A 24,008-nucleotide genomic window follows, 5' to 3' on the forward strand; every position below is an offset into this window, starting at 1 on the left:
TCATTGTTTTTACCTTAAATTCCGACGTTTCAGATGAGTTGCACCAGCTGTGGTCACGGTCAAACTATGAAAATATATCGCGGTAGACCCGTTTGTGTACTTAACAACAGGATGGAATAGATCGAGGGACGTCGGTGAGGTACTTCGGCAATGATTCAAGAACCAATTTACTTTTATTTTGGTTTACAGTAATATTAATTGCACAAAGCCTGAAACAGTATCACCCTGACCCTGATGCGACTATATCTTATGGGCTCAAAACAATGAAAATATCAAGTTTTGTTTCATTACATTTATTAATGTGTACCTCATTCATTATAGCTTAATCAACATAATAGGTGCTAATTTATGTCAAACGATGACTGAAAAGTATTGAGTTGTGATTATTGCCTTCACAAACAAATCAAACTGACCAAAATTAAATGCATTTGATCCAGGTTTGAACTAGGTACGAGTATTCATTGATATTACCCTCGTTTTTTAATTCACAGATTTAAGTTTCCATTCCTTAACCTTACCCGTTCCATATGTATTTATATATTTATGAACGCATTGCAGAATCAAGTTTCATATTGAATTTCTCGGTCCCGCTGCACCGCCATACATAATGTATGGGGCCGGCTACGCGTATGCCATAATGAAACTGTTTATTTTGTAATAATGGTTGTCTAGCTGGCATTTTAATATTGCTTGCTATAAATGTATCTTAAATAAAATAAATACGAATGAAGTAACTATAACTATCCACGGATGAAATTAGCCGCTCTCCTGGGGAAAAGTATTTTCGTGTAAGTACCTAGGTATTTTTCTGCAGATATTTTCATCCCAGCAAGTATTTGTTAGTTAACTCACATTTATAGACGGGTCTGTCGCGAATTTATTTTATTACCTTTGCCTTTATTTACCGACGTTTCGATGTAAGTTAATATGTGTTCAAAACGCGAAAGTTTTAAAATATTATATTTGTTAGTTGCCAGTAGTACATGACAATCAACTGAATTACTAATTAAAATATGCTTAATACTGTTTTGTAAGCTAGGTAATATTTGTTTCGCTTGCAGTAGGTACTTACTGTAAGTAAAAAAAAAATTAATAAAATCAGGGTAATAAGTTTTTAATTCAACGGTTTTATTTTTTTATCAGAAAGTCTACCGAAAACTAGAAAATAAATATATTTATTATTTTTACATTATTTAAGCTTATGAAGTTTATTGCGAGGTCTTACATCTCACAGATCCACTATTACCTATATTTACTATTTAGGGACCATGGAACTTTTTAAATCCTTATCAGGTCACAGATTACTTTATAATTTAAATCCAAAACTACAGCGTACAACCGCTGCAACTAAAAACTGAAATTCGGTTTGGCATCTCTCCAAACGGACGCTTGGTTTATTTTGAGCTGTGGAGACCGCATTTCGTGAGCGTTATAACCTAATAGATTTCATCTGATTCCCGCAAATTATACTGAATATTGGACAAAGGGCCGTATAATTTACGTCTCTAAGTGCACAAAGTGCCGCTGAAGTGAATACGAGGTGCTTTGAAATGTACGTTTGTGTTTGGTAAACGTTAGTTTCAAATGAAGCTATAAGCTTAGATTTTCGACCACTGTGTGTGTTTTCATAAATATGTCAAATATTGTTTAGTGTTTACTGCTGTGAAAGTGAGTACAATAGTTGGATATATCTTGTAAAATGTGCGAGTAAGTTTGTTGGTAAACAACAGAGTGAATTGGTATCGTTATAAAATTGGCCGTGTTCGGAATTAAAATTATTCGAGAGATTAGCTTCAGTTTGTGTTTGCAGTATCGCTGTTTAAAAAGTAGGTACACAGCAAAAAAAACATTAAGTAAAAGTAAACTTGACTGTTATTAATTTTAAAGTCATGGCAGTGGAGTCAACTTATTGGTGTTTGAGTATACGTTATTATTTACTTACGTGCAAGGTTTTTATAACTAGCAATATTGGGTATGTGGCTTTGTTTAGAAAGAAAAACAGTTTCAAATTCTTAGCAGCTGAATTAAGAACCAGTACTGATAAACCTAGCATACCTAAGTAGGTTCCGTGATAATGTATTTAATTATCACGGAACCTATATTTAGGTAGCAATTAAGGTGTATGTTATGAAAACATGCAGCTGATCTGATAAAGGGGAACCATAGGAACTGTCTAAAAATATCGCATTTAAGTACCCCCCTAATTCATAAACGCGCTACAAACCTCAATAAGCTAATAATCGTTTGTCCTTATCTGTCATTTTGACTTATGTATTTGCTAGAAAGGGGTAAAACATAATTTAACTAAATCAGTCCCGTAAAGTTTTATGCATAAGGGGGTTAGTGTGTATCGTTAATGTACCTAATAAACGTAAATTGTCTTAATAACTCTGCAAAGAAGTGGGATTTTCGCTGGCATATGCTTGTATCGAGAACCACTAGGTTCTTTGAGCTGTAGACCTAGCTCACCAACCCCCATGGATCAGCCGTTTCCGTTCACTTATACCTATATATTTAAGTAATACGCAATTCTTGAATTCTTGAAATTATACACAATTCTTTGTGGCAACTACGCCAAGCGGACGAAAACAGGCACTGGGCGGTGAACTGACGCAATGACCCTACTTAAGTAATAGGTAGTTTTTCAAAACCTATTTTTCAGGTACCTCAGATACGTTGTTTATCTGTCACTATGGGCACTAGTTTTGACAGAAAAATGCAATCACAAGCCGATCTTAGTGCCCGACGATGTGGAGCCCCTGGAGAACAACAATTTGTTCACCATGACAGTGCAAAACATGGGGAAGGATGTCAATAACCTTTTCAAGCCGGACCAGCGATATGCCAGTAAGTTTTTATGCAGTGTTGGTGTCAAATAAACGTAATATCTGCACTGCACTGTTTAAGAATCTCTCTGACCCGCCACTAAAAACTTCTATACAATACAACGGAAAAGTACAACACCTACAGATGTTTACAATACTAGGGATAGCGCCCCGCCGATTCAAAAAGAAAGCATTGCCTCGAGCATTTTCTTAGGCGCGTAATTATAAATTTAAGAACTTTTACATTCACCAATTTTAAGAGTGATTAATGGCTCAAATTTAATTTAATGAAACGTAACTTAAAGTTATTTTTATTTTGCATTAAAATGACATGTTGTCCATCCAGGTGTAAAATTGGCCAATGGATTAAAAGTTACCTAGAAATGAAAAAAATAAAAAAAACATACTGCAACTTGGTTTCTCATATTTTGTTTGAAGTAAATTAGAGCATGAATTTAGTAATTCAATGAGTTAGACATAAGGGCCAACTAGAAAACTAACGACTATAACAACATCTTAACACTGATATTAACTTATATTTCAGTAACCATTAAAGCGAGCGACCAGAACCACACGTTCAGCTGGTTCATGATAACCGTGGAGGATCCAGACGTGGACGAGAGTGACTACGCGTTCAGGAGACAACAGTACGACGTGGGCACCATGAAGACTATGGACGACGACCATAGTAGTCAGTACAGCGACAAGTGTGCCAATACTGTGGAGAATATAGATAATACTGGCAAGATGGAGGTTTCGGTAAGATTATGTATATGAAAAGTTGTTGCCGACATGGCACCGTACTTCAGCTATCACAGCAGGAATGTCTTCAGTAGAAATGTACAAAACTATGGAGGTTATGTACATAACCTAAGGTGGACGTGTCGGTAAGATTCTACTTAACGTACTTACGCAGTGCTATAACAGTGCAGTTAGGGATTGCAAACCGGATTGATTTTCAATCCGGCCGGATCCGGCCGGACCGGATCCGGTTAGGTATAAGGATATTAAAGTTAATTAAATGACATATTTTTCAAGTTTTATGCGTTATATGAGAAACAAAGGGTACTTTTACAAATGTATTCATAAAACAACAATTTGAAGTTAATGAGAAATAACTTTTTAACAATAAAATAAAACTAAGTATTAAAAAGTGTCACATAGACAATCTCAATTTAAAAATAAAAATTGAAATCTAAGTCATTTATTAATTTTATTATATTTAATCATACACATTCTGCTCAAATTTATACGTTTACAATAAAAATATAAATTTGATTAGATTCCAAAGCCTGTTAATGGGATAATTATGGGATGGGAAATGGAACTCCTTGAAAGGACAAGTTTTCGTAACTGTTCTTTGATGGAATTATTTGTAACGCTGACATCCATTCTAGTAACAAGATATTTTACTATTAACCAAAATTATATGAAATGCTTATATTATCTTGCTTTCATTTTTTATCCGTGAAAATAGTTTTATAGCCTAAATCACAAATAAATAAATAATTCATGAATAATTATTTGGGGACAATTTTATACAGATCGACCTAGCTACTCGTAGCCCCAAACCAAGCAAAGCTTGTAATATGGGTATACTAGCTAGCTCTAGGTAGTACTACTAGGCGACGATATATATACGTATAGTATATTGATAAATACATGCTTATATACGTAGAAAACACCCATAACTCAGGAACAAATATCTGTGTTCATCACACAAATAAATGCCCTTACCGGTATTCAAACCCAGGACCATCGGCTTCATAGGCAGGGTCACTGAATGGTCACTACTCACTAGGCCAGACCGGTCGTTACAAATGCCTTCCATGGCATCTCCATCCTTTAATTTTTACTTCTAATTATTTAAGTAATCGTCGTATCGTGCCGATTCGTGCCACCAACATGAAAGAAGAGGAAATCCTCTTTTGTTCTCAATCATCGTCATATTAAATATCTTCTTATTTTACTAAATTTGAATTTTTTCATTCGTTCTTTATTCTGTTTAACTTCTTTCTTCTATCCGTCGCCTTTATCTCACCTAAAACGCGCAGTGGGTGCTGGGTGCGGTCTTTTTTTCTATTTTCCCGGATCCTGTCCGGATCCGGTGATTTCAACCGGATCCTGTCCGGATACGGTGATTTCAACCGGATCCGGTAGCTCTTAAAAAGTGCCGGATCCGACCGGATTACCGGATCCGTCGGACCGGATTGCAATCCCTAAGTGCAGTACTTTTTGCCAAACATTATCGTCTTTAACATTAAATGATTCATTAATAATTTTAAAACCAGCAGCCCCAGCAGGCCTCCAGTTTCCGCACTTAACCCAAAAACGTGAGCTACGCGTTTGAAACCAAGTATCTATCATAAATGACTTGACAATCGTCACATGTATCGAATGTTAAACACGGCTATAACCCATCTTCGTTGCAGGTCCATTGGCTATCCCCCAGTTCCAGTTCCCCTCTGCCCATTGCAAGCAAAGTGCGCATTCGTGCAATGGTGGCCGAAAACGCACGTGCGTGGTACGTCGGCCCTAATCTGGACATCGTGTTGACCAAGGACAATGAACGGCCACTTGACATGCCGCAGTATGATGCCAAGGAGACGTGTAATTTGTGCAGCGAGGCGCGGTATGAAGTAAGCTTAACATAATTAGGTATCGCTGGTGCGACATGGTGGAGGCGGATCTGCGCGGACTTCGAGTCAGCAATTGGCGAGAGCAATTGGCGAGAGAGAGTAGCACATGACCGAGAAAAGTGGCGCTGTTTTGTGTCGGAGGCCAAGTCTCATTTTGGATCGTTGAGCCAACGGAGTAAATATGTAAGTAATTATAATCGAAACATCTTGCATTCCCAGCTGGGTGCTTGAATTAGTTTATCCTCATGATAAAATAATTGTCACTTTTTAACACCGCGCAATTGAAAGTGACGGACACTGTTTTTATCATGCTGTCAGTTTAGACAATAATGACCATGGTCTAATAAAACATGGTCTTCTATTCCCAGAGTGACACGGGCCTACGTCACAATAACATTGCCACTTTATTTCACCATAACATGTTACATGGGTACATTATACCTATGGTTAATAAGTTAAAATATTTCTTTATAATTTTATAATTTTCATTTATATGTATTTTATCTTAAATTTTACTATAACACGTCATTTTTAATTATTCGTTAGCAATATCTTCCGATTCACGAAAGAAATTTCAGACGTTCGGGTAATTCTGTTTACATTACTGGCAACACAGGATAGCGCTGTCACATTTGACAATTCGGATCTAGATAACTTCATGCCCTGACCGTCATCCTTGTCGAACGCGTGTTAATTGTTATTTCCTTCTCGCTCAGTGTCAGCAGTCGCAGTGTTTTCCAAACTTTTCACGTCGTAAGCTTGGTAATTAATGTGTAACTGTGAATTAGTTTTTCATACGTTTGTCTTGTATAGATAAATAAAGTTTAATTTAATACATTAGATTTGTTTTATTTTACTATGTTTCTACATGAATAACTTAAAATTAATGCCGTTAAAATAATTTTCACCGTTGGTTAAAATTCTCCCACATTTTAAAGTTTGAGAACCTGTAAACAGCATGATGACGTAGGCCCGTGTCAGTTAGGTCATACGCGAATCTCGGAATAGAGTACCAGGCGGAGTATATTATTATACCATGATAATGACGTGATAATGACCATCATATCCGTTTTATTCTCAAAGCAAATATACTATAGATTTGACACTTGCGTGCCACCACAAATTTCCGAAACCGCTGCTCATGCACTGTTAATGCTTGAAAATGGAGACCTAGGCTCTTCTAAACATGTGGCGTGAGTGACCAAAATTACGTGCGTCAATCCGTAAAATTAGTTACATGGAAGTAGTAAGGTGGTGGTACTAGTGCTCGACATGCTAATGCCCAATAGATGACACCCTGCTGTCACCTCTATTGACAATGACTTAAGTTTTAAGATGACATGTACTGGGACCGCGTCGAGCACCAGTACCACCACCTTACAGGGATTATTACTCACGACAGTTTATTGATTTTATGCTTCTTTATTGAATGTTTTATCTTTTATTTACAGGTAATTTTCGAAGGCCAATGGTCAAAACTGACGCACCCCCAGCAGTTCCCCACTAACATGGACAAGAACGCGTACAGCTACATGGTGGGAGCTTCTCACGACTACGTATTCACGCTTTGGGAGCCCGACACGCTTGCCAGCGCAGGCCTGCAAGAGGCCGCGGAGAATGCTGACATGAATGTTCTGGAGAAGGAGATTATGAGTAAAGTGAGTCAAATGGTATTCATTATGGTTTTGATCGGACACCGTCATACCTCACCAGCATTACAGCAAGACTACATTGCTGCCCCAAGGGGTACAGCGGCACATGTAATTTCATCCAATTATTTGTTACCTATGCAGTAAAACCCGCTTACTAAGATTCTGAAAAGACCAAGTCAAAAACGCGTCTCAGGCATGAAAGCGTTCTTGAGTAATTTGTCATACATAAAGTTACATTATACCACTGTAAAATGGCGTAGACCGCAGGAAATTCTATTAAACGTCAGCGTATTAAGCTATTTCTAAAGTTTCACTTCACTTTCAGGTGGGTTATGGACCAGATAGCACCCGCACGCTGATCCGTGGACGCAGAAACGCACACCCAAACATGTTCAGGCCGTCCCACGCACTCTTTCGGACGGACAGAACACACCACCTCTTCTCATTGGTCATCGGGATCCAGCCGTCCCCTGATTGGTTCCTCGGGGTGCACAAGTATGAGCTGTGCACTGACAACGGCTGGCTGGAGTATGAAAAGCTGCCGCTGTATCCTTGGGACGCAGGCACTATGGACGGCGTTTCCTATAACGTATGTATTTTTGAAGTGAAAACTTCTTTAGCGGCGCTGTGCACTTTTTGAGGTGGGGAAAAAATGTTAAACTCGAGACAGCGTAAGGCGTAACCCTCTTTTTCTACCGCGCGGCGAAAATGTATGCCTGAGCCTGCTGTTTCGTTTAAGCGGCGCAGGGCGTGACGTCACGTGTGACGGACAATGTCTGTAACGGCTGGGAGTTAAAACACCAGTGAAAGTCCGAAAAATGCACAACAACTATATTCTTCGAATTTAAAAACGGAAAGTAGGTACACATATAAAAAAATGAGCGCAAGAGACGTGCGGCTGGCGCGGAATCATATTCAGAACCAACTCGGGTTTGTTCGGAAATGCATAGGTGCATCCCCCGGCTCGCCGCACCTCTCTCAGCTCTTACACATTCATTGACGCTGTTAATGAGATAATATTTGCGTCGCGAACATACCCCCCCCTAGTGCTGCACTAGCAGCACTCATCCCCTATCGGAAGGTGAGCGACGCGTGTGGCAGATCTGGTAAGTATTCCCGTTCTGGTCTTTATCCTCACCATTCGGATCCGCCCGTCTTTTCCAGGTATAACTTCTTGTATTATGCCCCTGGGCCACACATTGCGAGGTCCGTCTGGCTCTACAATAAGCACGAGGTCTCCAACTTGCAATGGCCTCTGCTCTGCTTGCCATTTCTTTCGCGGCACCAGGTCAGGCAGAACCTCCCTCACCCAACGCTTCCAGTATTGGTCAGCAAGGAGCTGAGCTATGCGCCATTGTTTTCGTAGAAATAACTCTGATCCGTCAAAGACTCCAATGTGTGGTAGATTAGATGAGGTACCCACAAGAAAGTGGTTAGGTGTCAGAGTTTCCTGGCTATTTGGCTCGACAGAAACATGGGTCAGCGGGCGGCTGTTTACTATATTTTCAACTTCAGCGAGTAGAGTGTTCAAAGTCTCCTCTCTAGGAGCTCGTTCTTTTAGTATGGTTTTCAGGGATACCTTTACACTTCGTATTAGACGCTCCCAAGCACCTCCCCAGTGTGGGCTAGCAGGGGGAATAAAAGTCCATTTGGCCCCGTGGTTCATCGCTCCATCTTTGAGTTTCTCCTCATCCAGCTCCTGAATCGACCTTTTAAGTTCAGTATCGGCACCTCGGAGATTCGTCCCATTGTCCGAAAACAATTGCTGAGGCCAGCCTCGTCTTGCTGCCATGCGGCGCAGAGCCATGATGAAGGAATCGGAGGTAAGTGATGCGACGGTCTCCAGGTGTATAGCTCTCACCGTTAAGCAGGTAAATAGAACGCCGTATCTTTTTTCTCTTCGTCTCCCAATAGTTACCTCCATAGGACCGAACAGATCTACGCCACAAAAGGTAAAGGGACGTTGATGGTGAGCCAATCTAGCACTAGGTAGGTCTCCCATTCTGGGAATCTCTGGTTTACATTTTTTAAGTCGGCAGGTCATGCACTTAGATACGACGTTTTTAACGGTCGGTCTTAATTTTGTAATCCAGTATTTTTGTTTTATATTATTTACAACCAATTCCTGATATCCATGCGCAGCGCTGGTATGATAATATTTTACAATCAGGCGCGCCGTATAATTCTGACCATCTAGGATTGCAGGTCTTCTCATTGCCGGCGAAACATCTGCAGCCTCATCGATGCGGCCCGCCGCGCGCAAGACTCCATATTCGTCGAGGAACGGTGACAGAGTAAGTATTTTACTAGTTTTACTAACATGTTTTCCTTGTTTCAGGTCACTTACTTCTTGTCCGAAACTTTCAGCTTGTGAATTTCTCAAAAGTAAGCTTTCTGCTCTCTCCATGGTAACATCTTTCTCAATGGTATGTTTTCTACATTTGTTTACAAAGGTAAGTACCATATTGGTAGACCTAAGTAGCCGCAACCACGAAGAAAACCTTGTTGGGTCCGGTACAGGTAAGTCATTTTCATTATTTTGTATCATAATTACACATTCTAAATCATCTGTATTTTTTATTTCAGGGTTCAGTACATCGGTTGGCCAGTCACACTCATCACGTCGGAGAAAGGTAGGTCCATGAAGCCATTCGTTTTCCAAAATGCGGCAGTCATAGTTTATTCGCGTGCCCAAGTCCGCTATGTTTAATTTTGTAGGCACGTACCTCCATTCACTAATGAGCGTCATCTCGTCAATCTCGCCTAATCGATGTGCTATGTACGGTTTATAGGTACGCGCGGCATTCCTTATCCAATGCAGAGTACAACTTGAATCACTCCAGAAGGTTCGTCGCTCGGCCTTTATCTTATGTTCTTTTATTATCGTATCTGCTAAGCGAGCAGATAATACAGCAGATTGTAATTCCGCCCTAGGAATTGATAAGGTTTTATTAGGCATCACACGACTTCTGCTAGCTATAAATGCAACGTGTATTAATCCATTACATTCCCATCTCCAGTAAGCCACCGCGCACATAGCTATAGATGAACTGTCGCAAAATAAATGCAACTGCAGGTTTGTATATTTATTCTTGTCATTCAATTGCGGCGCCGGCGCAGGTGTAGATAACGATAAGGCCGGGACGGGCGCGTCGCCTCTTAGCAACAGCTGACTCCGCTCCGGTTCGGTGTGCGTTACGCTGGCGGGGCTTGTTGCAGCGGCGTCGTTATAATACCTGGGCAGTCTCACATTATCTAATGATTTAAGTAGATTCGTCCACTTGCACCATTTATCGTATATGTCGTCGGGTACACCTTCGTCCCAAGATATATTTAATCGCCAGGTATCACGAATAATCAGTTTTCCTATGATAGTAATAGGCGATAAAAATCCGTAAACATCGAAAATCGACATCACAACGCGCAGCATGGCACGCTTTGTTGGCCTTTGTTGACCATTTATAATACTTTCCGGTATTTTTTTAAACGATACGTCAAAACCCAAGGTATCATCATCTGGACGCCACAATAGGCCGAGGGTTCGCTCGCCTTCGTACTGATCGCCGGTTTTGAACTTTACGGCCGTCTCACCTAGGGCTTCTTTTGGTATGCTATCGAGTACCGCTTGGCTGTTGCACATAAAGTTGCGTATTTCAAAGTTTCCTTGTTTATGAATCATTTTTACCTCGCGTATCAACTTGATAGCGGTTTTTTCATCTGGCACGCTGTCAATCCAGTCATCCATATAATGTTGCTTATATATAGCTGCCGTGGCTGATGGATATGATGACTCGAAGCGTTGAGCGTTCTTGTTTTTGACAAATTGAGCAATAAATGGCGAGCAGCAGGCACCAAATACTAAGGACGACATCACATACGTTCTCACGGGTTCTTCGGGTTCTATTCTGTATAAGAATCGAAAAGCATTCTGATCTTCGGGTCTTATTTTTATGCGCAGAAACATGTCCTTTATGTCACCAGATATGGCGATAGGGTGCTCGCGGAATCTGAGCATTATACCGAAGAGAGACATGAGTAGGTCGGGTCCTTTTAGTAAATAGTCGTTTAGACAAAATCCGTTCGTGGTAGCTGCCCCGTCAAAAACAAGCCGAAGTTTTGACTTATTTGGATTGTCTACTCCAAAATGTCCTAAGTACCAGGTTTTTGGCGTAACTTGAGTTTCGAGTAGTTCGTGCGCATAATCATTTTCGAATAAGTGTTGAAAACGTTCCATATATCTCTGTTTGAATGCGCTATTCTTTGACATCTTTTGTTCGACGTTTCTTAAGCGTGACATCGCAAGGGGAAATGAGTCGGGCATAACACAGTTCACGTCTTTCCAGGGCAAGCCGACGTGCCACTTGCCGTCAACGAGAGTAGTAGTTTGCTCCAGCAGTTCACGAGCGCGTTCATCTTCGCTATTCAGCCGCGGTTTAGTAGAAATTCCCATAGAATCCACTGCAAAGTTACGGCGAACCTCCTCGTGTAGATCATTAAGCAACCGGTTGTTCTCGGTGACGTCAGCGTCGTCGTCATAAGTAGTTAAATGCAGGGTTGTAAACAGTGCGCGGTGTGATGACGTCAAACCAGTGGGAACCCTGCCGTGTACACAGTAGCCCAGCGGAGTACGAGTTACATATGGCTCGTCGTATGTACTTCCACCTATGACTTCTAATGGTAATATCAAATGGTAATTATCTTGACCGATTAGTATTTCAGGTTTTTTATATTGTCCGTTACTGAAATATTTTTTATACTTTTGCACATGCGCGAACTTTTCACAATTAACTAAGTTCATATTTTGTTTAGGTAAATCAAGTTCATTCACACTGCGCGCACTCAACGTAAACAGTTTTTTGTCACAAGTATTGGACAACGTAATGTTATCTATCTGCTCCGATTCACACGCTAACTCAGCATATAGGTACTTGCGTCGTCCCTGCAGGCCGGCCCGGGCGGCCAGACCAGCTGTTATCATCGACACACTAGTACCGTCATCAAGGACCGCGGTCGTGTTTATAATTGTTCCATTAGGTCCGTGTACATTTATTGGCACGACTTTTATTAACACAACACTTTCGGAGGTACAGTCAACATGAGTAACGACTTGAGTTTCCGTATTTTCAGTTTCGGGCGGCTCCTCTACGACGGGGTTGCTGCTTGATGTCCCACGATTATTCGGAACGAAATGCAATAAACGGTGATGCGCTTCGCCGCAGTTATCAATATCGCATACCGGCGCCGGGCACAGCTGTTTATCGTGATGACGTAATAGGCACTTGTAACAAAGTCCAGACCGTTTCACATAACTCCAGCGATCTTTTCTTAATGATTTTTTAAATTTCTTACAGTCTGTGAGATTGTGATTAGATCCGTGACAATAACGACACTTAGTATAACTCTGTTCACTTTGTAGTAGTATAGTTTTAGTGTTGATATTATTGTCCGTGTATTTTCGTTTAAAATTGTCCTTTGGAGCATTTATTAACGTAACACTGCACTTTGATATTTTGATAGCTTCTTCGTTGAGAAAATCCGATAGTTGATCGAGTCTAGTCGTGGTACTTGCCGTGTTGTGTGAGTACCGGTAGTCCGCCCATTTAGACAAAAGAATGGTAGGCAGTTTAGATAACACAACTGTGATTAGACTCGAGTCTTCGAGGTGGTTTTCACGGTTAAGTGCGAGTACAGCGGCAACATAATTTTTAATTTTATTTGAAAACATGAGAATGTCTTTATGGTATTCTGGTGCCACTGAATTTAATTTTTTAATTTCTTGTTTTATACGCGACAAGATATTATCTGGGTTGCCGAACTGCAGCTCGAGCGTAGACATAAGTACGTCAGGAGAAGTAGCCGTGATGAGTAACGCCTGGACTGCATCTTTAGCTGCGCCACGGAGACATTTTCGTAGCCGCCACAAGTTCTCGGAATCACTAAATTGACACAATCGAGTAGATTCTTCGTATGCCATCTTGAACTGTAGCCATTCCATTGCATCACCAGTGAACAGTGGTAGATCCTTGGGTGTACTGATACGGCTTAGGAGCTTGGAGTTTTGCTTTTCAGTGATGCTAGTTGTGAGGAAATCTTTCAGTACGTTAGCGAGCTGGTGAATTGGACCGTCGGTGCTAGCGTCGTTCTGTAACGCTGGCGGGCACGGCAAGCCTGGCCCCTGGGGACCCTCGTTCCGTTCAGTGACTGGCCGTGACTCCAATTCTTGCTGACTTCGCTCCACCCATTTAGCAACGTCACTGCGATTGGAAACTACACTGTCGGCCTCCGATGAATGTGGACTGTAATCGTTATTTAATTCCGCTATCTCGGCTTCCAATCGCTTGTCAATTAACTCCATCCTAATTCGTGCTTTCTGTTCCGCCGCTTCTAGCTCCAGCTTCTTTCTGCGCGCTTCTACAGAAGATACAGAAGATCTCTTTGTTTTCGACACACTAACGGCGCGCTCAGATTTGCGAGTCTTTTCCGTCTTGACGGTACTCGCGATCACTGATGTCGTATCCAATATGCGTTTGTGTGATGTTGAAGGTTCATTTTGTTCTTCTTTAGCTTCAGTATCCCGCGGCATATCGGTACCGGTCGCTTCTTTGTTGGCGGTACCCTCCAATTGCAACTGTTCCCGCTTAGCAACACTCCGTGTTTTAACATTTGAAACATTTGACATCTTTATCTTAGGCGTATGGAACATTCACGATCCGGCTCGAAGACCAGCTTTTGTAACGGCTGGGAGTTAAAACACCAGTGAAAGTCCGAAAAATGCACAACAACTATATTCTTCGAATTTAAAAACGGAAAGTAGGTACACATATAAAAAAATGAGCGCAAGAGACGTGCGGCTGGCGCGGAATCATATTCAGAACCAACTCGGGTTTGTTCGGAAATGCATAGGTGCATCCCCCGGCTCCCCGCACCTCTCTCAGCTCTTACACATTCATTGACGCTGTTAATGAGATAATATTTGCGTCGCGAACAATGTCATTGTAAACATAAACATAATTTATTCAAAAAACACGTATTTCATGGTTACATTCATATAAAACAAAGACTTAATAATTTTTAAGAAAAAAAACCGACTTCTATGCGGGCCGGTGAAAGATTTGTAGATGGTGCACTATGTAGAAAACGAAGTAAAACCACCCACTTTTCTAGTAGCATTTCGTTTCTGTTAGGCTCGCAGTTCTAATCTAAACTAACCCACTTTTGTTCGGTTCTGTGAGGATCGCAGTTCAAACCTAACCTAACCCACTTAACGGTGCGGTGTACAGGGATTTCAGCGGGAGGGGCTAGTAAGATTGGCATCATCATACTTTATACCTACATTTTATGGTAGGGAATCATAGTGGTTTATTTAGTTTAGGTATCATAGTGGTTTTCCGGGTCAAGGTCCAGGTCTGAGTATGAGTCCGGGTCCGAGTTCGGTTCCGAGTCCGGGTCCGAGTCCGGGTCCGAGTCCGGGTCCGAGTCCGGGTCCGAGTCCGAGTCCGAGTCCGAGTCCGAGTCCGAGTCCAGATCCAAGTCCGGCTCCGAGTCCGGATCCGAGTCCGGGTCCAAATCCGGGTCCGAGTCCAGGTCCGGATCCGGGTTCGAACCGGATCCGGGTATGAGTCCGGGTCTGGGTCCGATTCCAAGTCAAAATCGAAATTCGAAATCACCAAACGTGTAGGTACTATGCGTCGTTGAAGAGTTCTGTTCTGATCATCATCAGAAGTTCCACTTCAAAAAATGCGACAGTTTTTAATGTAATTGCTTGATTTTATGATGATAATACAAAAAAATCTATACGTATGCCTTTAAGATTTGAGGAGTTCACTCGATTCCTCGTGGATCCCAGGATCCCATGTTCAGAACTTGAGCTTGACATAAATTTGGATTAAAAACCTAACTTGCTTAACAAACATAACGAAGAGGAAAAATCGCCAAACGCGAGCTATGCGTCGTTAAAGAGTTCCGTTCTGGTCATCATCAGCAGTTTCACTTCCTCAAAAGTCACTTTTTTGAATGTATATGCTTGATTTATTCATAAAAACACAAAAATCACTATATGTATGCCTTTAAGATTTGAGGAGTTCCCTCGATTCCTTATGGATCCCGTCATCAGAACTCGAGCTTTGTCAAAAATGTGGCTTAAAAACTTAACTTGCTTAACAAACATAACGAAGAGGACAAATCGCCAAACGTGAACTATGCGTCGTTGAAGAGTTCCGTTCTGATCATCATCAGCAGTTCCACTTCATCAAATGTCACTTTTTTGAATGTATATGCTTGATTTGTTGATACAATCAAAAAAATCACTATATGTATGCCTTTAAGATTTGAGGAGTTCCCTCGATTCCTCATGGATCCCATCATCAGAACTGGGTTTTGACAAAAACGGGACCAATCTGTATACAATCCAAAAAATATTTCACAATCGGTCCAGTAATGACGGAGATATGGAGTAACAAACATAAAAAAAAACATACAACCGAATTGATAACCTCCTCCTTTTGGATTTGGAAGTCGGTTAAAAATAGTGATAGTTTACATGTGCCTGAACTAGGATTCCCTGTGTTCCCTGTATTGTGTTTTTCTTTTTATGATTTAAATGCCATCTAGTGAGTTTCCCTCAAACGGTATTAATATAACTGTAGTACTCACAGTGATGTACTTAGGAGTTTCAAGTAATGCGAGGAAATAACACTAGATGGCGTTAACCTCAATTATACATAGTGCTGCAGACATTTTGCACTAGATGGCGCTGTTATTAATATTTTGAGTTACAATGTTGTTGAGTTTTCACTTCTGCCGGCACTCTCGGAGTGCAACCCGTTGTTTTTTTAATACTATAACGGTGGCATACAAGCGCGCGGCCCGCTTGATGTTGTGTTAAGCCGGTTAAGCGGTTACTGCAGCCTATTATGGGCAACGTGCGGCTCTTGTGGAGTAGGCGTTTATAGTTATAGGCGTTTTCCTCACTGTATGTATACTGAAATATGGTTTTCCATATTGCTTGGACTTATTATAGAATTTAGTAATTAAGTAATATTTTTTTTGGTTGGTATGAAAAAGTAGGGATCACTATTTTCGTATTTTGAGTAGTTATCTACTTAACTAAGAAGCCAAACCCAATCATTGTGTAGATTAAGAAGAGACATTAACTATTCTCTCACTATTTTCAATCATTGCACGATGCAATGCAATAATCATTGGAAAAACGTAATTGGGCGTTTTCCGGAAAAGTCATTTTATATGAACTGAGAGTTAATTTATAAAAAAAATAAACAACAAATAAAACAACAATACGTTATTCTTTTGTATAATTACCAAAATAAAATCAGTATCGCATATCATTCGATAAAATGACCGATTTCACTCGTATTTGTTAATTCGCATCTTTCATTTGTCATGAATTTGCGTAATCCGTTAATTTCGACTCGCTGCGATATCTGTATTGTAAATATTTTCCAATTTTAAATGTTGACAGCACTTTAAAACATTTTTCTCAAACATGCAATGAAATATTGATGTTATGTTCCTTATAATAGGCTGCGAAGTATGACGTTTCAGGTGCGGCTAGGACAAAATTCTGTTTTATTGGATTTATGGTCGTTGTTGATTTTTTGACTTTAATATGAGTTCCGACGAAATAATGAAATTAATATTAATTGTAATCGTAGGCGTTGGAATTGGCAGCGTAACCAGAATTGATTTTAATAACTTGCTGCCTCTGCCGCCAAGTCAAAGACGAAGTATGTATATGGTTGCTTATGGCAATTTTATTATTTGAGAAACTAAGAAAAATGGCTTAGAAACAGTTTTGTGGCATATTTTAAATGAATGTAACTACAAATTCGTCTAAACTGTGGAAATTATACTTATTTACTCCGTGCATAAAGCAACGATGTATGTGAAACATGATATCAACATGAAAGACTATGTAAACTTATGTGACGAAAACGACAGTCAGGCGGATACAAGGCGAAAAAATCAAAATACATGAAAATATACGGGTAGTAAAAATACACGACTCGTGTAAAACATACGCGTGATAATGATATAGGTACGTGTTGGTTATATTTTGGGTGTACTTTACTTTTAGTTTTTCTATAAATAAAATTTGGGTTTCGTGGATTTTTTATTTTATTTATTTCATTGCATGTTTGAGAAAAGCACTATACATACCTCGGCGGGAAATGGGGTTGCCCGCGCTCAGACCTATCCGGCCTCGCTTCGCTCGGCCGTCTATATGTCTTCGACCGGCAACCCCTTTCGTCCCGGCCTCTGTAGTAATGTACTATTAAATGTTGACAGCACTTTATAACATTTTACTAATTTCAGTTTTAATTTAAAGATTTGTAGCCTAAAGTTGACATGGAGTGATATGAAAGCAATTCTACTATCAATTCGGTTGGATAGCCATGCAATGCCACATAATAATATTATTAACTTAAACATAAGATTTTGTCCCCTAAGAAAAAAATATTGATTTTATTTTCATATTTTTTGATTTCTTAGAACACTAAGAGGTTCAAAGTGGTTGAGCACCCTCTGTAGTTGAGATAAAGTAACAAAACTTGGGGTGTTTTATCAACATAATATGGTAAAAAATATGGAAGTGACCGTCTTCTAACTAGTTTGAATTTTTTAAATACAAACATTGTTTTACTCAAATCTTTTGGTCAGTTAAGGGTATTGCTCTTAATATTCCTTTTTAATACTTAGTCTTAATATTCGATTCAGTTTTATAAATAATGTGTAAAAATCGTGTTAGTTTATGTCAACATAAAATTCGTATTCGTATCGCACAAAGTATGCAAATGAGGGGTCATCCATTAATTACGTCACACGAATTTCTAGGTTTTTTGACCCCTCCCCCCCCCCCCCCTTGTCACATTTGGTCACATTTGGCAAACCCCTCCCCCCTAGTGTGATGTCACATTTTTTCTACGAAATCGCCAAATCGAATTAAGTAAGTACCTAAGTATTATTAATATTTTATCAAAATATTTTTGACGATATAAATATTAGTAATTTTATAACCCAAAACTGCTTAGGAAAGAAAATTAAAAGAATAAAAACGATTATCGTTTTAAAAGCCTGTTATTTAAATGTACAGCGAATAAATTAATTTAAAAAAAAAATTCGGTTACTGATGAAGTTAAAGTGACGTCACAAAGTTTGTGTCTCCCCCCTCCCCCATGTCACAATATGTCACATTTTCTTGACCCCCTCCCTCCCCCTAAACGTGTGACGTAATTAATGGATGACCCCTAACCTCAAATGGAACTCCGATAAATCCTAACACTTAAAAGACCATTAAAAGATTATCAGTTTTTCTTTTGAACGATCTTTCCAAAACAGCCAGTAGATATAAATTCCCGTAATGGTTTCTCCGATTATCTGCGGAAATCGTTCGCAAACTTTACCTCTTCATCATCGAGGATTAGTACAGATTAATAATTCAGAAATTACGAACCCAGATTGTATTTGAGACGGGTTATATGTACATACATACCTATATAGGTATGTATGTACATATAACCCGTGGATATATATCCATATATCAATCTGAAAAACTAAAAAATAAGAAGTTGACAGCTTTGTCTTGAGCAGTGGTGATTTTTTTAAGGCAGTCGAAAAAACATCCCGTTTTTGTTGTTAACAATTCTTCAGTTGAGTGACGAAATATATTAAAAATTAATGATACTTATTTTTCTTACAGTCAACCAAGAAGAAAACGAACCCCCAAGAGAAAGTCGGCCGGGTGGCGCTGGGTTCGTTCGACAGGGAATCCCCCTTCTACCAGTTAAACTTGAACGACCTCAAACCCTTCGGTCACCTGAAGACGAGGCTGTTGGACGTTTACCCCGTCAAAGATTGCGAGGCAGGTAAGACAAGTAGGAATTAAAAATGGCATTTTCTTCTTTGTAGTCTTTTCTTATGCGTCTGTCAAAAATTTTGCTGTATAGGAAAGGGTCAGACAATTTCATTGTCTTGAGCAATTTCAATGCCTACAAAGGTGTAGTTATTTTTTTTAAATATCACTAATCGAAACTCAATGTAATATGTACATATAATAAATTAATTACATTGAAAATAAATAAAAAGCCATACCTGGGGCCTGTTTCTCAAAAGCTTATTGTAACTTGTAATACAAGCGGATGTCACTTTTTGACAAGTTTTGTTAGAAAGGGACTTCCACTTGTATTACAAGTTACATGCTTTTGAGAAACGGGCCCCTGGCCTTAATTAGGAGACTTTTTTAACACCCTCGCTTCAAAGATATATTTATTTCCATTTTTAGATACAACCAATGAAGAAGAAGCAGAAAATATGGAAAAAGGTGCTCAAGATGAAGAAATGTAAGTTCTTTTTTTAGTAGGTACTATAAGATGACTCAAGTAAACACCGAATACGTTTTACATAAAGTTTATTTGTTATAGTTGAATAACACAAATTCTAACTCTTAGTACAATATTCACAGCCAATCTCACCGCTTCCATCTTTTCTTTTTCTCTCATACTGTCAGTGTCATTTTTGTTCCAAAACACGGGAACTCTCTGTGTCACTTGTCAAACATTAAAAAAAACTCAATGAATGTTCGAAAAACCTTAACATCTAATAGTACCTATCTTATAGTCTCGCCCTCTTCGTCTGTCTGTCCGTCCAATCGTGCTTTAGACCCTTGGCACTCCGTATGGGTGCATATACATTTTAGTCACAGCCGTGACCCCTTGATCCACGCTCTCTTAAATACTGAGCCTTGAATTATGATACTTAGTTATCGTCTATTTCCTTTACAGGGAGGAACCTCAAGTATCAGAGTCTCGTGAAGGCTGCGGCTTCACCGAATGGCAGCCCTGGTCTCCATGCTCGCCTGAAGGAGATTGTGGTTACGGAAGGCAGTTCCGCGTCCGGTACAAGACAACTTGGAACCACAACTATAGAAGCCACATGGTACGTACCTTAGGTTGCCTTAGGTCCATGTCTTCATTTGGAGCTTTAGGGCATTCCATGAGCTGAGGGCCTACCGCGAACCACGTTCGACGTGTTGCCTCTTTGTCGCATTTGTAAATTCGTACAGCTACATTTTTTCAAGATTTGAAACGTCGATGGTTATTTTACTAACAATTTTCTGCATCCACGGTAACTGAAAAAATTGGCGTTTGTACGGGACAATGGTAGACAATATTTTTCTTCTAATTCTGTATTAAAATATAGGACGACCAGACCTGCTAGCATGAGTAGCGTCCTCGCGCGCGACTCCATACATCAGGCGCGACTTCAAGTATGGACTCGCGCGCGAGAACGCAACTTATGCTAGACCGCCAGGTTAAAGTTGTATTAAATCGATCGCCACGACGCCATCTCTTATATATTTATCAAACTACTTACAACTTTTATAAAGTGTTCCCATCAGTCCTTACACAATCTGTGGAGGTGGAGCGATCATGTAATGTTTTTTAAAACTGTTCATAGATGGCGCTGTCGATAGCTTTACGAAACGGACACCGAAATGATTTAGCTGGCATAATTTGGCATAATGTAGAATGGATGACGTTAAGTAGTAATGTAATTAATTAAAATTATGACAAGGTTCCAGTTCGAGTTGCAATTCAAATCAGTAAACTGTAGAACTGTTGTAACCGCAGTCTCGGTGAGGTCGGCGCGGCGCAAACCCGACTGCTATCGCTATTGCATTTTGACCGCAGGAGCAATCGCCTCACACGAACCAAAATAAAGTTCGGCAACAGCCACATACAGCACTTCATGTATGTTCGACTTGAATCGGTATACCTGACCGGAGCACATAAGTCCATCGAGGTCACCGCAAATATGCTATGTATTGTATGGCATACAAATTTAGTATGGCAGAGCGACCACTTATTTCAGCTACGCCCACAATTAAGGTGCGTCCACACGGTGCAGACTTTAGTCTGCGCAGCGTGTCTGTACAGACTTAAGTCGGTGCAAATGGGACGTGTGGACGTGAAGTCTCAAGTCTGTAACGACATCTGTGCATTTTTGTATCTGGCATCAAAAAGTCGGCGCAGACATGCGTGTTTGCGCCGGCTACTGCACTGTGTGGACGCATGTTCAGACTTGTTTGGGTCAACTTACGACAACTTTGGTTAATTAATTCACAGTTTGCTTCGTTTTTATTATAAAAATGAACGATTTAATAAAATTTTCGAGAGAATTCTTAGTTGAATTTATAGATCTACTTATATAAGTCCCTTCCAGCTGTATGGAAAATTATTATATATTATTAAAAAATTAATTCCAAAGATCATTTACTGCGCTTGGTACGTGTTTTTCCTAGTAAAACGGCAAGAGCAGCTAATTGTTGTAAACGACGCCGTCGATTGATATCTGCCATTGCAAACGTCCGCACACCACGAGGTTTAAAGAACAACTAACATGTCTGTATCGCGTTGACGATGTGAGTCGCACATACTTTTATCCGTGCAACAGTCTGCGCCGTGTGGACCCACCTTTAGGACCACTACTCGAGTATTTTTTAAATATTTGTAATTATTAAGCTTTAGGGGTGTTCTTGGGTTATAAATGTTATTATAGTATAACATTAGCGTAGAATAGAACTCTATTGTGCTGCTGGATTCGTAGCATTTTACAAGTAAAATTGTACATCATATATGTGTGGTGACCTCGTGTTCTTTGTAAACGCTTCGTAATGCGGTGTCTGTGTAGGTACCTAGTTAGTCTGTGAGGTACTAGTTAGTTTTCCGTTTAAGTATAGTACAAGTGCCTGACCGCGCAGCGGCAAATTAGCGATACTTGCGCAAGAAAAGAGTAGGTACTTATAAATCTATACTCCCTATTTCGCCGCTGATCTGCAGTGGCGTAGCTAGGCGTGGGCGTCAGGCCTTCGCCCACGGCCTAGCACTTAGGACTGCCTCGCAAAACCAACCTTTTTATTACCTTGGGAAAACACACTGACAAGGGCCTCGCAGATGTGGTTCACGCTACACCACTGCTGATCTGACGGTGACCTCCAGATCATATCCATAACTTTCCTTAGGTACTTATTTGGTTACTGGTTCTCTGAAGCAAACACTCTCACCTCAATATTAGCAACACTGACAACTTTCCCACCACACTAAAAATGAAATGACACATTTCTAACGGCTCTCATAGTGAGTTGAGACCTTTAGCAGTCACCCATGAGTTTTACTGTTCAACTTCCTTTAAATTATCCGCGGTATTTTCTCTAGTTCGCGTCTAGTTTTAGTGGTAAAACTTCGGATGAAATGTATTGAGAGATGGCAGTGTATGAAGCTGGCTCGAACAACATTTACATTGTTTACTTTGCTTCGTTTTAGTGCGGAATCCGCATTTGAGTGAATTGCGAAAAAAATTTACGTAAGCTGTGATTGATAATTGATTCATTTGTTACGAAAATTAACTACTTATGTAAATTGTATTCTATTGTATCTATTGTACTTAATTCGTACACATATAAGTCTATAGCATACGCTAACACACTTTCATGCATCTAACTTAAATAGAAATGGCTTAGCTGCCGTAAGACAATGGAATCAATTAACTTTAGACTAAACAGGTCAACGACGACAGGTCAGGGACAGGTGCTAAACTATGTACTTGTACAATTTTTTTGCAATTCACTCATTTGGCTGACGTGATTTTTTTGGCTATAGCCTAACCCTCTAAATAACACATTCAGTGCCAGCGCGAGCTACGTGCTAAGAGCGTAGCCGATAACGTGTGAAAAACCGTATGTAGCGAAAAGCGCCTACGAACAGCGAACCCAATTTATATATTAATTTGTCGTATCGGTATAGGTAGTATTATTACCCCTCGCAAGTCCCCGCGTACTTTGTACAAGTTCAAGTTTTGAACTTTTATAGAAATAAAAGGCAGCATAATTAGTTTAGACAGGCTCTAAATGTGCATTGTGACATCCGCTAAAACGCATTATTCCAAACAACCAGGAAACAGGTAATACAATCTCAGTCTTCTTTTTTGCAGAATCATGGATCTGATCGTGAAGAGAAGTGCATAGTGGACCCGAAACAGATGGACACGGAGTACCACTCGTGCTATGTTGATTGTTATTAAAACTTTACGGAGTACCTTCGTGACGTAAAATGGCATTTTTAATGAAAACTGTTATTTTTTTCAAAACTACTTGTTTTTAATGAAAGTAATACAACATAGTAGTTCGCCCCGAACTGAGAACTCGCAGTTAACCAAAAAATATTATAGAGCGATTGACTTTGTTGCACCTACTTAGGTATCGTATAGTGCGTCATAAAATAGTAGAAAATAAATGAGAGCACCACTTTCTACGTAACTGTCACATTTTTGACGTAAAATGCTTACACATGGCAACAATTTAGTATGGACATTTTTGAGTTCCATTTTATTCAATTTCTACTATTTCATGTCGCACTATAGGCTGCAATGGATCAAAAATCGCCTGGATTTATTGCAAGGTCTGTGGAGCCCTTGACTGACAGATTTAAGCAAAGAGTAGTATGTATAATATATAGGACAAAGAGAGCCCTCTCGTGGAACTTTGCATCCATTTTGAAGTGCCATTTGTAATTCTTAACCAGAAATATCAACGTCAATATCAGGGAGGGAGAGGCATAAATAGCGTCTAAGTATGTTGCGAACGTAAAAAACTTTGACTTTGAAGAAAGGCTTCAGGATATTTATTAATACACGAAAACAGATTAGATACTTTTAACTTGACTGTTGATGTAAATAAATTACCTATCATACACGGCTGGAATAACACACAATTGACCACGAAACACAATTACACGCAGCAGGTTATGAATCTACCCGCCATAATTTTTCTAAATTTTTTGGTAATAAAGTTCTCAGCAACTGTGATGGCGTGTGAAAAC

General features: G+C 39.9%; 1 protein-coding gene across 2 annotated transcripts; it reads left to right on the forward strand.

Annotated features, from left to right (window-relative positions):
- The first annotated feature begins 1,289 nt into the window (after positions 1 to 1,289).
- Positions 1,290 to 23,222, forward strand: LOC134789485 (spondin-2-like). 2 transcript variants are annotated; one of them, XM_063760073.1, is made up of 10 exons: positions 1,290 to 1,552; positions 2,663 to 2,847; positions 3,370 to 3,584; positions 5,258 to 5,464; positions 6,916 to 7,122; positions 7,442 to 7,705; positions 18,833 to 18,998; positions 19,415 to 19,472; positions 19,914 to 20,067; positions 23,122 to 23,222. In XM_063760073.1, coding segments are annotated over exons 1-10 (1,548 nt in total). In that variant the 5' UTR covers positions 1,290 to 1,550; the 3' UTR covers positions 23,212 to 23,222. The 2 variants fall into 2 exon arrangements, with proteins under 2 accessions (XP_063616143.1, XP_063616135.1); XM_063760065.1 differs by lacking the exon at positions 1,290 to 1,552 and adding an exon at positions 1,619 to 1,707.
- The last annotated feature ends 786 nt before the right edge of the window (positions 23,223 to 24,008 follow it).

This window comes from Cydia splendana, chromosome 1 (assembly GCF_910591565.1).
Source record: "Cydia splendana chromosome 1, ilCydSple1.2, whole genome shotgun sequence".
In the NCBI taxonomy this organism is placed as follows: domain Eukaryota; kingdom Metazoa; phylum Arthropoda; class Insecta; order Lepidoptera; family Tortricidae; genus Cydia; species Cydia splendana.

What these genes read in the sequence shown, in the direction of transcription:
- LOC134789485 (XM_063760065.1), top strand. An exon ending in AGAAGGAGATTATGAGTAAA is followed by an intron (nt 7,123 to 7,441) that starts GTGAGTCAAATG and finishes CTTCACTTTCAG; the next exon opens with GTGGGTTATGGACCAGATAG. An exon ending in TGGACGGCGTTTCCTATAAC is followed by an intron (nt 7,706 to 18,832) that starts GTATGTATTTTT and finishes TTTTTCTTACAG; the next exon opens with TCAACCAAGAAGAAAACGAA.